This window comes from Antedon bifida, chromosome 3 (genome assembly GCF_963402885.1).
Source record: "Antedon bifida chromosome 3, ecAntBifi1.1, whole genome shotgun sequence".
Lineage (NCBI taxonomy): Eukaryota > Metazoa > Echinodermata > Crinoidea > Comatulida > Antedonidae > Antedon > Antedon bifida.
The window spans coordinates 21,982,266-21,996,273 of NC_136228.1; the positions used below are offsets into that span (position 1 = coordinate 21,982,266).

At 36.2% G+C, this 14,008-nt stretch overlaps 2 protein-coding genes and 1 long non-coding RNA gene across 3 annotated transcripts; all 3 read right to left on the bottom strand.

Moving 5' to 3' along the window:
* Positions 1–271: 271 nt before the first annotated feature.
* Positions 272–1,164, bottom strand: LOC144838585 (uncharacterized). Its single transcript, XR_013611664.1, has 2 exons — positions 1,086–1,164; positions 272–718 (listed from the first exon to the last, which is right to left on the bottom strand). It is a non-coding gene; the product is annotated as an uncharacterized LOC144838585 (long non-coding RNA).
* Positions 1,165–1,244: 80 nt separating this feature from the next.
* LOC144837275 (uncharacterized) lies at positions 1,245–1,873 on the bottom strand. The gene is made up of 3 exons (XM_078692324.1): positions 1,616–1,873; positions 1,374–1,519; positions 1,245–1,269 (listed from the first exon to the last, which is right to left on the bottom strand). The coding sequence occupies exons 1-3, from the start codon at positions 1,781–1,783 to the stop codon at positions 1,245–1,247; spliced, it is 339 nt and encodes a 112-aa protein (XP_078548450.1). The 5' UTR covers positions 1,784–1,873.
* Positions 1,874–5,980: 4,107 nt separating this feature from the next.
* On the bottom strand, positions 5,981–6,907 carry LOC144837276 (uncharacterized). Its single transcript, XM_078692325.1, is given in 1 exon segment — positions 5,981–6,907. A coding segment is annotated over 1 exon segment (927 nt).
* Between the last annotated feature and the right edge of the window lie 7,101 nt (positions 6,908–14,008).

Consider the following 14,008-nt stretch of genomic DNA (forward strand, 5'->3'; position numbering starts at 1 on the left):
AGTACTAACTACCCTAGTGACAACCCGTCAACCGATTCAGTTCCAAACCAATACAATCATTCACGAAAACATCACCTCAAGAGGAATATTTGTTGCCACAGACACTTACCTTTATTTTAGTGATGTTAATAAAGAGGCTGCAGCGAGGGTTGCCTAGGTATAGTACTAGGATTTAGCAGCTATTGTCGAATTATATCTATTGTGTAAGTGGTTGAATTGCATTTGTTCAGTAGTAGTAGTACTAGTACATTGCATTGTTGTGAACACATAATAAATACACACTATTGCTTAACAATCTCTTTCGGTTTTTGGGTAGCCCTGAAAAGGGCTGTTTGGTTTGAGATTGTTTGCGGTTTGTGGTAGCCCTGAAAAGGGCTGTTTGGTTTGAGGTAGCCCTGAAAAGGGCTGTTTGGTTTGAGTTTTTTTTTTTTTTTTCTTTAGGGTTTGGCTGCCAACATGGATGGCGATGTCTTCACCCAATGTTCCTTCATTGCACTGGTCAGAATACCAAGGTCATCGTTGAATCCACGGATGTTGGACTTGAGGGTGTTAAGCTGAGCGTGCATGCTCTCCCCTCCCTGCTCTCCATGGAATCCCAATCCGAACTTCCATCTTCTTATCCATTCAGACACATGTTCTTCCAGAATGTGCATCTTGGGAGGCTCTGTTTCTTGAAAGTGTTTCCGAAAGAACTGCACATAATCTTCAATGTCTGATTCTTCAGAGACAAAAAAAAAATGTAATAGATAGACAGACAGGCTAGATAGACAGACAGGCTAGATAGACAGACAGGCTAGATAGACAGGCTAGACAGACAGACAGGCTAGACAAGTTAGACAGACAGGCTAGACAGGTTAGACAGACAGGCTAGACAGGTTAGACAGACAGGCTATCAGGCTAGACAGACAGACAGGCTAGAGATACAGGCCAGACAGATAGGCTAGAGAGACAGGCCAGACAGCCAGGCAAATTTAACTCAATATATTTACAAAAATATTGTTGGTGCTGAAAGAAACTCATCGAAGAATTTAGTGGAGCAGCTGAAGTTGAGATTTTAGTAGAAAAATAATAAGTATTGATTTTACCAAGCTTCAATATCATCTCCTCTGTGAAAAATGAGGCACAATTGTATTGCCTGTGGCAGTTCCCAAACAAATTAAATAATCTTCCATATTTTGTTGTGACACTGACAACATTCTCTTTAATTTCTGGGCTGAGTTCTATTGCAGTCTTGCATTTTTTTGTCATAAGTGTTTTGATATTTTCAGGCTGAAAGTAAAAAATTCAATGATAAAATGAATAGTATAGTATAAAAGTCAAATGACAATGACATTACTATAATTATATAACATAAATGAAATACCTTGCAGCACTTATGAATATGGTTACCGACAAACGATTTGCCGTGATATGCCTGTCTGTTAACCCTGAAGGATTTCAGCACATCATCAAGTTTTGCCACCAAAGGCCCTTTTCTCACTTCAGGTAAGTCTTTAGAAATATGGACTGCTTCAGCTCTCTAAAACCAATAAATATATTGTTAGAAAATAAAATAATTCTAAGGAAAAATGCCACCTGTATAGAAATGTTTTCTAATTGTCTGATTTAAACTTACAACTTGTGCCTCTTGTGCCTCTTGGCTTTGAATCTCGCTAATTATACTCTCAGTTGTTCCACTGGTGTCACCCAATAGCATAAAGACACTTAAGTAATCTTTAAGTTGGTCTATTCCATTGCGTATGTCTTCTGCCTTGTTTTCTAGGTCTTTGATTTGATTTGACATGGCAACGTGCTTTAAGAATGTGGGGATATTGGTAGGAGTTTCGAGACTGTTTTGAAGCAATGCACTATCAGTAGACTTTAAAATGATGTCGTCCAGTTGCTGGCAAGCTGACTCCAGACTGTTGTGAGTGTTTTAAATATAAGCCTAGGCTTATATGTAAGCCAGGAGGACATACCTATTTAAAAAAGTGAGGGAGCAAAATAATTACCTTGTTTTATGAAATTTAAGAGTCATGCAAGCTTTTAGAAAATAATGTTTTAATACCTACATGGTCAATGGGAACTTGTATCAAAGGGCTGGCAATTACATTATTGTAGTTCTTTGCTTTTGAAATATTACCACCAGCCTCTCTGAACCTGTCCAAGTCTTTCTTCAGAGTGTCCAATGTCCTTGGGAGTTGGGATTTGTGTTTTTTGGTTACATGGCACCACAAGCAGTAATGTCGTCCTTTAAAACAAAATTTAATACACATTTGCTTTCAAATATCCATCATTTATTAATTGCTAATAATTGCAGTACTGTACCTGTAATACATATATTGTTTGTTTACCGTTTGCACCCGTTAGGCCATATATACGAGCCAAATACTCGTAGTCACCGAATACGAACACTTTGACTTGTTTTCCCCTATTAAGAAAATGAAGCCAGTTAATAATTTGTCTTAATTTACACAAATATATTTGTACAATTTTGTGCAATATTTTAATTTTACAGATAAATGGTATATTTACCTTAATGTGGAATTTTGCAGCTCTTCGAGTTGAGGCAAGATATCCTTGAGGCCAGTTCTTAAATTAAAACTGGAATCGGTGGCCTCAAAGCAATTGATGATGATTGTATTATTTTGGGCATTGGGGCGTGGTACATGGCAAAGCTGAAGCATCTGCTTGAAATTTCCACCACCCTTGTCCCCTCCGATCTTTACCCACATCTCATCTGATGGGATGTGGCCATCGTGCCATGTTAGAAGATTTAATCTGTAAAAGGTATTGATATTTATTTGATTCATTTTTTAAAATTCAGTAATTAAATTAAATCTGTTAATGAAAGCAAATAAAAAACCTACTTTTCTAGTTCATCATATTGCTGGCAGATTTTTTTGTTGAGACTTGCAACAGAAACACATGCAGTTTTTTGGATGATTGTATCCCCTGTGTCATTGCAGGAATGTGCCATAGGGACGTATTCAGAAATGATGTTGTCGTCAATGATGATGTTTTTTTGATGCCTCATTTTTGCCTCGCATTCTGTGCTGACACCATATTTTTTTAGCCAGCTTTAAAAAAAAAAAAAAATATTAAAAACTATAATGTTGAGGGTGTTCGATTCAGATACTGCAGAATGTTGATTTGTTATTTACCATTTCAGTTCTCTGTTTTTTTTCCATGTTAGGCCAAGATTTGTTTTTAAAGATAGCAAATCACCAGTTGGAAGACGTATCGGAATTTTAAATTGAGAAAACTCATCATCTCTTTGAGCTTCTGAATCTCCTCCACTTACTGCCGACCGTACATCATCGATGAATTTACTTCTGTTGTGAACAGTTCTCCAGCCTGCATCAGATGAGCTTTTTCGTGGTATCGGCATCGCCATTGTTTTTAGTTTCTGGTTTTTGAAAAAAGGTAATACATTTCTATAGTTGGTGTTATTTTTAGTAATAAAATTAAGTAAACTTGTTAGTTTTTATTGAATTTAAGTTTTAAGTTTTTTGTAATAATTAACAATTTGATTATACAGTAATAACCATTAAAAAAGTACCTTTCCTTTAACACTAAACTCAGTTGTGTTGTTGTTCGACTGTTTCAATTTTGCTTTTAGGATGTGTAGACCAACTTCCTCCATCAGTGGCGTTACTGGAGTACCAAGTGGATGGTTTAATATGTCATCTATTTGGTTCGTTTGTTGTAATTGATCACGAGGAGTGACTGTCGTTGATGTTAAGTTAGTTGGCGATGATAGATAACAGTGGTCTGGCAGGCATACATGGTCACTGATACATTTACATTTCACTACAGTACGACATCTTTTACATACAACAGGAACAGACAGATAACATTCAGCAAAGATTGACTGAACATCGTTAATACATGAAAAATGCACAGGTACATTACATACAGAACATTGGACAGTATCACAATCCATATATAACGGTTGAATGCAGGACTTGCACATAACGTGATGGCAAGATGTAACCACAGGAAAAGACGAAACAAGTTTACAAATACCACATTTAAAATTATCAAGTGAACTTGAAACATGAAAGGAGCCAGAAATTGGCTGAAGAAACGGAGGCTTTAATTTTTTAAAATGTGTTTCCACTGCAACGGTAGTTGCATGTTTTATTTTATAGCTTTCAGTTGCTAAACCTCTTTTCTTCTTCTTCGGTCTACCGCCACTTTTCTGTGTCTCAAATTGGGCACATGTACTACAGTCGCCTGTTCTATGATGGGGTTGCCACTGGGTTACATTGCATGGTTTGTTTTTTTGCAAATATCCCATGCACAGCAGACAGAAATACTTGGGGTGAACACCATCAATATCTTGCAAAATGTTGATGTTTAAAGCAGTTGAAAATTGTGGTTGAAAGTTGGAACAAGCAAACTGCCTGATTTCCTTGCCTCCTTGTCTGGAGGCATAAGGTTTTAGCCTGTTCCCACATATACGACACAAGTAATTTAGATTTATAACATGCTTTTCCATATTCAATTTTAATAAAAGAATGACGTTTTACACAGTGAGGCCTATACTAATATTAATATATTACTAGTATTATTTTGTTAAAGTACAGGAAATAGTCTTCTACATCGACCTGAAATAAAAAAAAAATTAGAATAGGCTCAACATCAAGAGTGCATTTTAAGTTTTATTTGATAATAAATAAATAGTATCTTAGAATTGAATAATGACAAAAAACTCTGAAAATTTAATTATTACAGAAATTATATGCCTTGTATATTAATTAATGTTTTATAATGATACTTTTGGTAATTTGATATGCCTATACTAAAATCGTTTTTTATAATTGTTTTTGCTCACTAAAAATTTTGAAAATTTCACTAAGTATAAATTATTATATTAAAAGTAAACATATATTTAAAAAAAATAAAATTATGAATTCTTACCGTAGTTATACGACTTTTAATTGTCTTTTTCGTCGGCGCGATTGTTTGTTTATCGTTGCCAAGTAACGAAACTACGAAGGTATGTTTACGCCCTCTATTGATGAGTGACGTAACCAGGAAGTATCGAATTTCAGGCTTTTGCATAGCGAGCGAACATACGTGGGTACCGCACCACCACCACCACACAACAACACACACACGCGGGCTCAGCACCAGATTTTAAAGTTGTTAGAGGAGATGTAAGTAATATTGAATTTACTTTGTTGTAGTAGGTCTTTCGCCTCCTCCTAGTTAGTAACTAGGAGGAGGCTAGTAATTATTAGCAGTAGTAGCCTACAGCCTATGCCTTGTGTAAGACTGGGCCTAGCTAGATAGAAGGGATACAATTCTACTACTTATTTATTTAATAATTTTATTAAGTTATAACCTTTTTTGGAGAAAAGCCTATGCCCTTTTTGATGTATGTAAAACCATTATTTTATGGTACAACCATGAAGTTATTTTAATTTATATCCGGACCATGGATGGATAAGCATGGTTATTTACTGATAAGCAGGAAACCGACTAATTTAAATAAACAATTATTAATAGTACTGTATAATTAATAAACACAATGCAATCTTTTATAATGTCTGTAAAGGAATAATATTATTTGTTGTTAATATTATTTTATTGACTATTGTTTTTCATTTTTCAAGGTGTTGCACTCACAGTCGGTTTCTAAGAAACCGTTATCACCTTGGGTTATCTGCAGTGAGTAAAGCTTATTGGATGGAACCAAACCGAAAGTATGTGGTGGCAAAACCAGTGGCTTCAATTGACGTTTCATCAGCAAAGGCCAAAAAAAGAAAACTAGATGAGTCGATTGATGAGGGCACCCCAGATCCACCAGTTTCAACTACTACAACATCAGTGGAAACACGCACAACGGCTTTCCATGTCATGAATGACCCAGGGCTTGCATTCCTTGTCGAGCAGCTGGCACTGATTGCACCAAAATCTGTAGTCCTGAGTACTTTGCCTAAATACTGTGAGGCATTTGTTCCAGTAGAGGTTGAGGAAAAGTTTCCACCTGTTATGAGCAAGCTGTATGATGCAGAGGCGCTGATGCTTTCGTATCCTGAGCTGTACTGTCTGTTGTCATGTACTCAATTGGTAATGTTGAACTTAAAATTGAGTACTTTTGACGGACACCACCGATGACCCTCTCCACATGAATTCGTAAATGAGCAATTTTTCTTATGGTTTCCACCTCAAGAGCAGACAGCTGTTGTTTTCCCTTCTTAAAAGCAGGAATCTTTGCTTCGCAACCATAAAACCCAGCATCATCTTTTATGTCAAAACCTCGGTCGGCAAGGATGACATCCCCAGGTAGCAGATAATCAAAAAAATCTGACGTCAATGTTATGGTCTTATCTGTACCTCTGCCTCCCCATGCTGCAGACAAATATGAAATTTACCTGCATGGAGTGCAGCCAATTAAAAACTTTACTGTATTGTGGTGCTTGTAGCTGAAAAACAGTTGTGCCCTCGCTTCAAGACTTGAGGGCCGCTCGCAAAAAACCTCAAAACAGTCAATTATTACTGCTACCTTCGACTCCAATGCAATTCGAAATTGCATTGGCATGGTTTTCCACAACACCTCCCTTTCTGGCCATACAATAAGCTCTTGTTCCGCATAGACATGGCATCCAGTCCCGTATTAAAAACTCGACACTGTTGAGTCACTTATATGAAATCGGTACGCAATGTCCTGATTTCTAAGGTTCAGTCTAAGTTTGAACAGTACAATTAGTAACTGCTGGAATCGACTTACTGATGTTCTACTCGGGAATCTTTTTTTAACTAGTTCAAAAACCAACATCAATACTGCAAATGAAGGCAACCCTGTGTAGAAATGAGTTCGCTCATTGTCATTTTTAAAAGTTAACTCTGTTATTGGCGACTCCTGTAACAAGGCCTGTGACTGGGCCTGTAAGACATCTATGTCAGCACAACACATAGTAGAGTTTGGTGTTGATATGTCAACACAGACACATATGTTTTCTACAGGAGAAACATCTTCCATATTAGCCTCACCTAATTGGAGATCTAACAAAACTTCCACAGCAATACATTTCTTTTTTTTTTTCAGTTCTTTTTTGTGACCTTTCGTATCGCTCCTTATCACGTTTTGCGGTGTGATCATCCAGGTCCAGCCTGCCCATGTCTTGAGTTGGAGCCCAACATTAGCGAACGTATGTACACTACGTTGCCCCTCGCGGTACTCGTTCCACAATGTTGTAAGTCTCTCGTTTGCCACCTTGCTGCCTGTTCGTGTTCTTCTCAATTCATCTCTGTATATCATCTCTACATTGATCGATACTGTCGAATTTCTTGAATGGTTACTAAATGTGAACATAAGCCGATTTAAAAAGGCATGTTTAACCGATTTATCATGCACGTCCGATCAGTGTGACAGCGCCCTCCATTTCTCCAATATGCGCCGGGCCCATGTGTGGATCGAGGCTAAGAATCAAACTTTTCAAACGACAAATTACAGTTAATTATCAAACTTAAATAGTAGTATATGAACTGGAACTAAATAATTTGATTTAACTTACCACGTAGACAACGCTGGTCGAGTCCTTCTTACAACAGAGCATATTTTATACTTATAGATACAATAAACCGTGTTAATCAAAACCCGAAAAGTAAGGTTGTGAATGAGCAGCATACGCAAAGTAAACATACGTAACCAAGTAACTTTGCGCGCCTTTTCAATGGCACATGATTACGCAACTTCAACTATTATCATGATTTGACAAGTGCCTGAAACTTTATTTTTCCTGGTTGAAATGAAATCATTAATAGCAATTACTTTAAAAAAATATTATACTGTATACTGAGATGAAGTGAGGTCATGTCAATTTTTTTTAAATAAGTATGTAAGTATGCTTTGTATTGGAATAGGTTTGTGCACGCTGCATAAGTCCTTTGTACGCTGGACAAAGATTTCTGTGCAATCTATAATACATGTGACCTTTGAATAGTTCTCACTAAAGCAACTCTTGTTTCTTCTTCGTTCCTAGCACCTCCAAATTGGAATTCATACTTGTCCTGCCGCAGCTCTCCATACTGCATCAAGTCGTTTAGTATGTTTTCATTTAACAGCCTAGCTCTATCAGCTTTTTCCACCATGCCTTTGTGATTGTCATCTATGTGCTGCTTCTTATCTTCTGCTAAGGTTTGTGTTCTTTCTGCATCAATTTGTTTGTTTCGCAAACAAGCATTCTGGCCTTTGAAAGTAATCTTCCTTAAATCTGATTTTTTTGAAAGCCATTCCAACGTCTTATTGCATCACTATCTTACTTTCCACACAACTCAAACTGTTTCGGAGTTCGGAGCTGTAATGGTCAGTAATCCAAATACTCTCTCACCACTAATATTATTACTTGTACATGTTCTTTTAACTCATAGCTGGTGGTGTTGTTTACCTTTCTAGAGGGGCTTATCTCTCCCAGTGGCTCTTTGCACTAATTTTGTTAATCTTTTCCATAAAAAACACAGGGGAGCGAAGGGATCTGTTCAACCTGGTAGGATGCGTCTCACTGTCCGGTTCGTTGTGGAACATGTATGGCAGATATCTACAGTGTACCTAGTATATACCTGGTATAACGGTAAGCTGAACCACTATCAGGAGGGATTGAGATTGTGTCAACATGTATTTCCTAATTAAGACTACTGTCTTGAATGAATGTGTCTCGAGGATACAGATGTTTTAGAAATTTCTCGATCTTTTTTGTTTTTATTGCGACGTCACACGATATGTGTGGGTGCGCCGGGGGATGGATCGAGGCTAAGAATCAAACATTTCTTTTAACGACAAATTACAGTTAATTATCTATCTTAAATAGTAGTATATGATGTGGAACTAAATAATTTGACTTAACTTACCACATGGACGATGTTGGTCGAGTCCTTCTTACAGCAGAGCATATTTAGCAGTGATATAATAAAACTTGTTCATCAAAACGCGAAAAGTAAGGTTGTGAAGGAGCATACGCAAAGTAAACATACGTAACTTTGCGCGCCTTTTCAGTGTCACATGATTTTTTTTTTAATATGTATGTATGCAAGTGTTAAAAATAAGAAAAAGAAACATTAATTTGTTAGTATTTTTATAGCCGTCATTAGTTTCTTTCTTCTTTGTTGCTAGCACCTCCAAATTCGAATTCATACTTGTCCTGCCGCAGCTCTCCATACTGCATCAAGTCGTTTAGCGTGTTTTCATTTAAAGCCTGTTTTCCTGTCGACGTTGAAATACGTTGAAATACGTTGAGTTGCGTTGAGTCGCGTTGAATCGAGATTTTACTGGAAAAGGGGTAAAACTGTCTTTACGTCGTCGTTGTACATTTCCTTGAAATTTCAACGATTTACAGGAAAAGGGGTAATTTTCGACGCTGAAAATCGTTGAAACAAATTAACGATTACGATCGTTGAAGTTGAACTCGATCCAACTTCAACGACACGATCGTTAAAACTGACCAATCAAATGGTTCGCAAATTACGTCATTCGATCGTTGAAACTGACCAATCAAATGGTTAACAAATTACGTAATCTTTGTTGATAAACAGACGATATACTATACGTACATTTTTTTCTTCGCGCGATAATTTAAATTGACAACAACATGTAAGTCAAAACATTTTAATTTGTTTCCAGTTTGTTAACTATTTGTAGGTCTGTGCAATGTAAGTTAACCAGGCCTATGTTGGCTTGGCCAGGCACTACTATCTATTAATTATAGTATATAATATAGGCAAGAAGGCTTAGCAAGCTAGAGAGAGGCCCTGCCCCTGCTCTAAGCTAGCTAGGCTAGAGTAGTAGGAAGGATAGGCCTACCCTAGCTAGTAGTATTAGCTAATGTAGTAGAGTAGAACTAAGACGTACTAGTAGGTAGTAAAAAAAAATTTTTTAAATAAATAAATAAAAAAAGTTGTCCTATAGGCCTAGTGATTACTGGTTACCGGTTCAATTAATTAATATTATTTGTATAGGCCTAGTAGGCCTAGCAGGCATAGTAGGTAGTAGGTCTGCTAGTAGTACAGTAATGTTTATAAACCTTTTTTTAATTCAGAATGGATTCATGTGAAAAAATAGTCATGAATATATGTCAGAGGTACGAGGTGTTGTATGTACGAAAGTCTTCAATTTACAAAAATAAAAGAACAACAAGAAAAACAGCTCTAGAACAAATAGCTGTAGAGCTAAATAACACCATGATTCAAACAAAAGCAGGAAGTAAATTCACTGCATGTCGATAAAATATTTCGAAATGTGAGGACCAGGTTTTCAAGGTATAATGTAATCATTGTATAATGTAATGGCTTTATAATTAAATCATATGTTTATATATGCCAGTTTAATTTAATATATTCGGTTATAAATAAACAAATAAAGTAATTTATTTGTTTCGGTATAACTATATATATAAAATATGAATCGGCTAAAATGCTTGTAATCACAAATACAATATAATATAAATCCAAAGGCAAATTACTGGAAAAAGCAATTTTTTTATTAACAGTGGCTGGATCTCAATTGAGATAGTAAAGTAAGCAAAAAGTTAAATATATATATATATAAGTGAGTCTTTTATATTTATTTCAGATACCTGAGAGAACTGAAAAAAAGAAACAGATCAGGGGCAGGTGTAGAGGAGATTCAGGCTGCCATTTCTGGGGAGTGGGAGGCAATGCGTTGGATGGTCCCCTATTACCATGGGCGGACCACCGGAGAAACATGTTCAGAATTTGGTTAGTGTGTGTTACTTATAAATTACTATTAAATTCTAATAACAACAAATATTGCTAAATATTTACATGGCGCTATACACAGAATCATAGTCAGTAACAGAACACAACACATTACAATTTTAACTTGGATATCATAATAGTAAAATAAACAAAAAACTGTAACCGTAAAAATTGGTACATATTTCTACAGAAAGTCAACATGAGGAAGATACAGCAGAATCACTGCTAAATGCAATAATTAATGAAGATGGTAAGCGATTAAGTTTTTTTACTATTTACCTGTACAACTACAAGACCATTTACCAAATCCTATAGTACACTTTAAATTTAAATTTTTCAGGATCAGAAACTGAAGAGGAAATTGATTTGGATCATTGTGAGTGCATTATGAATACAGTTAATTAACAGCAACAATTAAACCATAAAATAGTTATTACAGTATTTAACCTCAATATATACATTGCTAAAATAATTTTATTTAATAAATTCATGTTATGATTATTAAGATGATGCTGATGACACTGACACCTGCTTAGTTGATTTATCTGACAAGTATTTTGACCAAAAAGTTCTAATGGGGATGTACACCTAAATGAATATTAATGTTAGATTTTTTATTTACATAGAGTATACCTAAGGAGGTATCAATCAACTATTGCTCCAATTTAATTTTATTCAAATAAATTAATTACCAACCTAAATATTGTGCAGTTCACACATCAATTACTGTCCCACAGTCTCTGATGATCTTGTCCTGCCATGGGACTGCTCCTTCACTGGAATTAAAATAGCCGCAGAAAAGATCTCTTGTTAATTTGGCAGAAAAGGAATAATTTGGGGAGCCTTGCCGATTAAGATTGGCCAAACCATCGTCATCTTTGGTAATGCTTCGCCACTCTCCTGGTTTAAAATCATTAGAACTGTTGGAGTCATATAGTTGTGTAAAATAACACATGCCTTGACTATTTCGTCTACTGTGGAAATTCCTGCTTTGATTGGGGTCCTCATTATTCTCCATATGGCAGACATTACACCAAATGCATTTTCAATGCATCGTCTGGCTCTGGATAACCTGTAGTTGTAAATTCTTTTTTCGTGTGACAAGTTGCTTTCACCATATGGCTTCAACAGCCAGGTCTTCAACGGAAAAATTGCATCGGCCAAGATGGTATGCGGCAATGAAACTCCAGCAACCTCAGCTGGTGGTGGGATATTGAGGGAGCCGGCTTCTATGTGACGATTAAACGATGACCGACTAAATATTGAAGCATCATTTTCATGGCCTTCTGCACCCAGACTTACCCATGTAAATGCGTAATTCGCATCGCACATAGCCATGATTACGGTGCTGCAGTATCCCTTATATAGTTGTAGAAGCTGCTCCCAGATTGATGTGGCTTCTCAATCATAACATGTTTCCCATCCAAGCAACCGATGCAGTTTGGGAAATTCCACTGGGTAGAGAACTCTTTTGCTATATTTGCCCAGTCACTCTCGTTGCCTGGCATGGTTATATATGTATTATTTAATGCATTCCATAAACCTGTGCACACCTCTCGTATGATGTTGGATACTGAAAATTTACAAAGCATAAAAGAAATGATTTAAATTTAATATAAAAAGAGTACTATTTGAATATGTCCGAAAATGGTTCTGTTACAATGATTGTTTGATGATAAACAAATAATTAAAGATGTATTGTCCCTTGAAACACAAAAAATAAAGGTCAAAATATTCGTAATTTAAATTGGCCATATCAAAGTAATATTAAAGTTATTCACTTTAAGTCGAAAATTCGAGCCAAAAACAACAAGTTTATGTAATTAACAGGTAAATTAATTTGATTACATTTCGTCTGGAAAATTTTTTTGGAATTACAGTTATCAAAGGGACAATACATCTTTAATGCGAGTTGAATGGATAGAATATTTAATTCATGATTTAAAATGGATAACAATATTAAACATGTCTTACCTGTTGATATGCCCATGCAATAGTTTAGGGCCATGTCACTCATGCTACTGCCACTAGCAAGGTACCTGATTGTCACTGACAATCTCTCCTCTGAGCTAATAGACACTCTACCCCTATTTACCCGCGTCTTTAAATGGGGCTTAATTAGTTGGTGCAAGTGGTCAAATCTCTCAGGAGACATCCTGAAAAATCTAATAAAGGAACAATATTAATAAATGTAAAGCACAATAGTATCTAGCCTAGCATAGGCCTATGTTGTTTCTAATCAGTTAATAATAATGAGTTTAATATTAATACTATTTGGCCCACCTAGACCTAAAAATACTTTAAATTTAAAGAAGGCCTTCCATAATGCTAATAATTGGATTGTGCTTAGGCCTAGCCCAGATACTTACTTGAAAAACCACTCTCTGTCCCGCTCTTTCATCATGTTGAAGTGGACATGGTACTGGCCTAAATTTTGACGACGTTGAAGCAAGTCCCGGACCCACATACGATGCTTCCTTTTCTCTTTCTTTTGCTTTTTATTTCTGTCTAATTCCATTAGAAGCAGAATTTTCTTCATTTTCTCACGTTTCTTAATAGAAGGGGCCATGGCAAATTAAAATTACATTAGATTTTTACACCGCGCACACCGCAATGTTTTGTTTGTCACGGTTGGCATGATGTGACGCTCGATCAGTTCAACGATTTTTTGATTCGAATTCCAACTTTCAACGATCGTTAAAAGTTCTGTAAAATATTGGCGGTCCGACTCGATCACCGTTGTCGTTACAATTTTTCAACTTTAACGATTTTGAACTCAACGTATTTCAACGTATTTCAACGTATTTCAACGTCGACAGGAAAACAGGCTTAACAACCTAGCTCTATCAGCTTTTTCCACCATGCCTTTGCGATTGTCATCTATGTGCTGCTTCTTATCTTCTGCTAAGGTTTGTGGTCTTTCTGCATCAATTTGTTTGCTTCGCAAACCAAGCATTCAGGCCTTTGAAAGTAATTCTTCCTTATCTGATTTTTTTGAAAGCCATTCCGACGTCTTATTGCATTTATGCATTATGTTACTTTTCACATACTGAAACTGGCATTCGAAGCTCACTTTATGTAATGGTCAGTAATCCAAATACTCTCTCTGTCTTGAATGTGTCTCGAGGATACAGATGTTTTAGAAATTTCTCTATCTTTTTTCTTTTTGTTCCGACTTCACACGATGCGCCGGGCCCATTTCCCACGCCTTTCTGTTATGAAAGATGGTTGCACACGATGACATGTCGGTTGCCTGAAAGCAAACTGTGTTATCCTTTTTAAACTGTCGTGATATTATTACAAC

Coding starts and splice junctions, on each gene's coding strand:
- LOC144837275 (XM_078692324.1), bottom strand. CDS start 1,783: ATGTCAAATCAAATCAAAGACCTAGAAAACAAGGCAGAAGACATACGC. Junction 1,520..1,615: donor AGGCACAAGAGGCACAAGTT/GTAAGTTTAAAT, acceptor TATTGGTTTTAG/AGAGCTGAAGCAGTCCATAT. Junction 1,270..1,373: donor GTCGGTAACCATATTCATAA/GTGCTGCAAGGT, acceptor TTTTACTTTCAG/CCTGAAAATATCAAAACACT.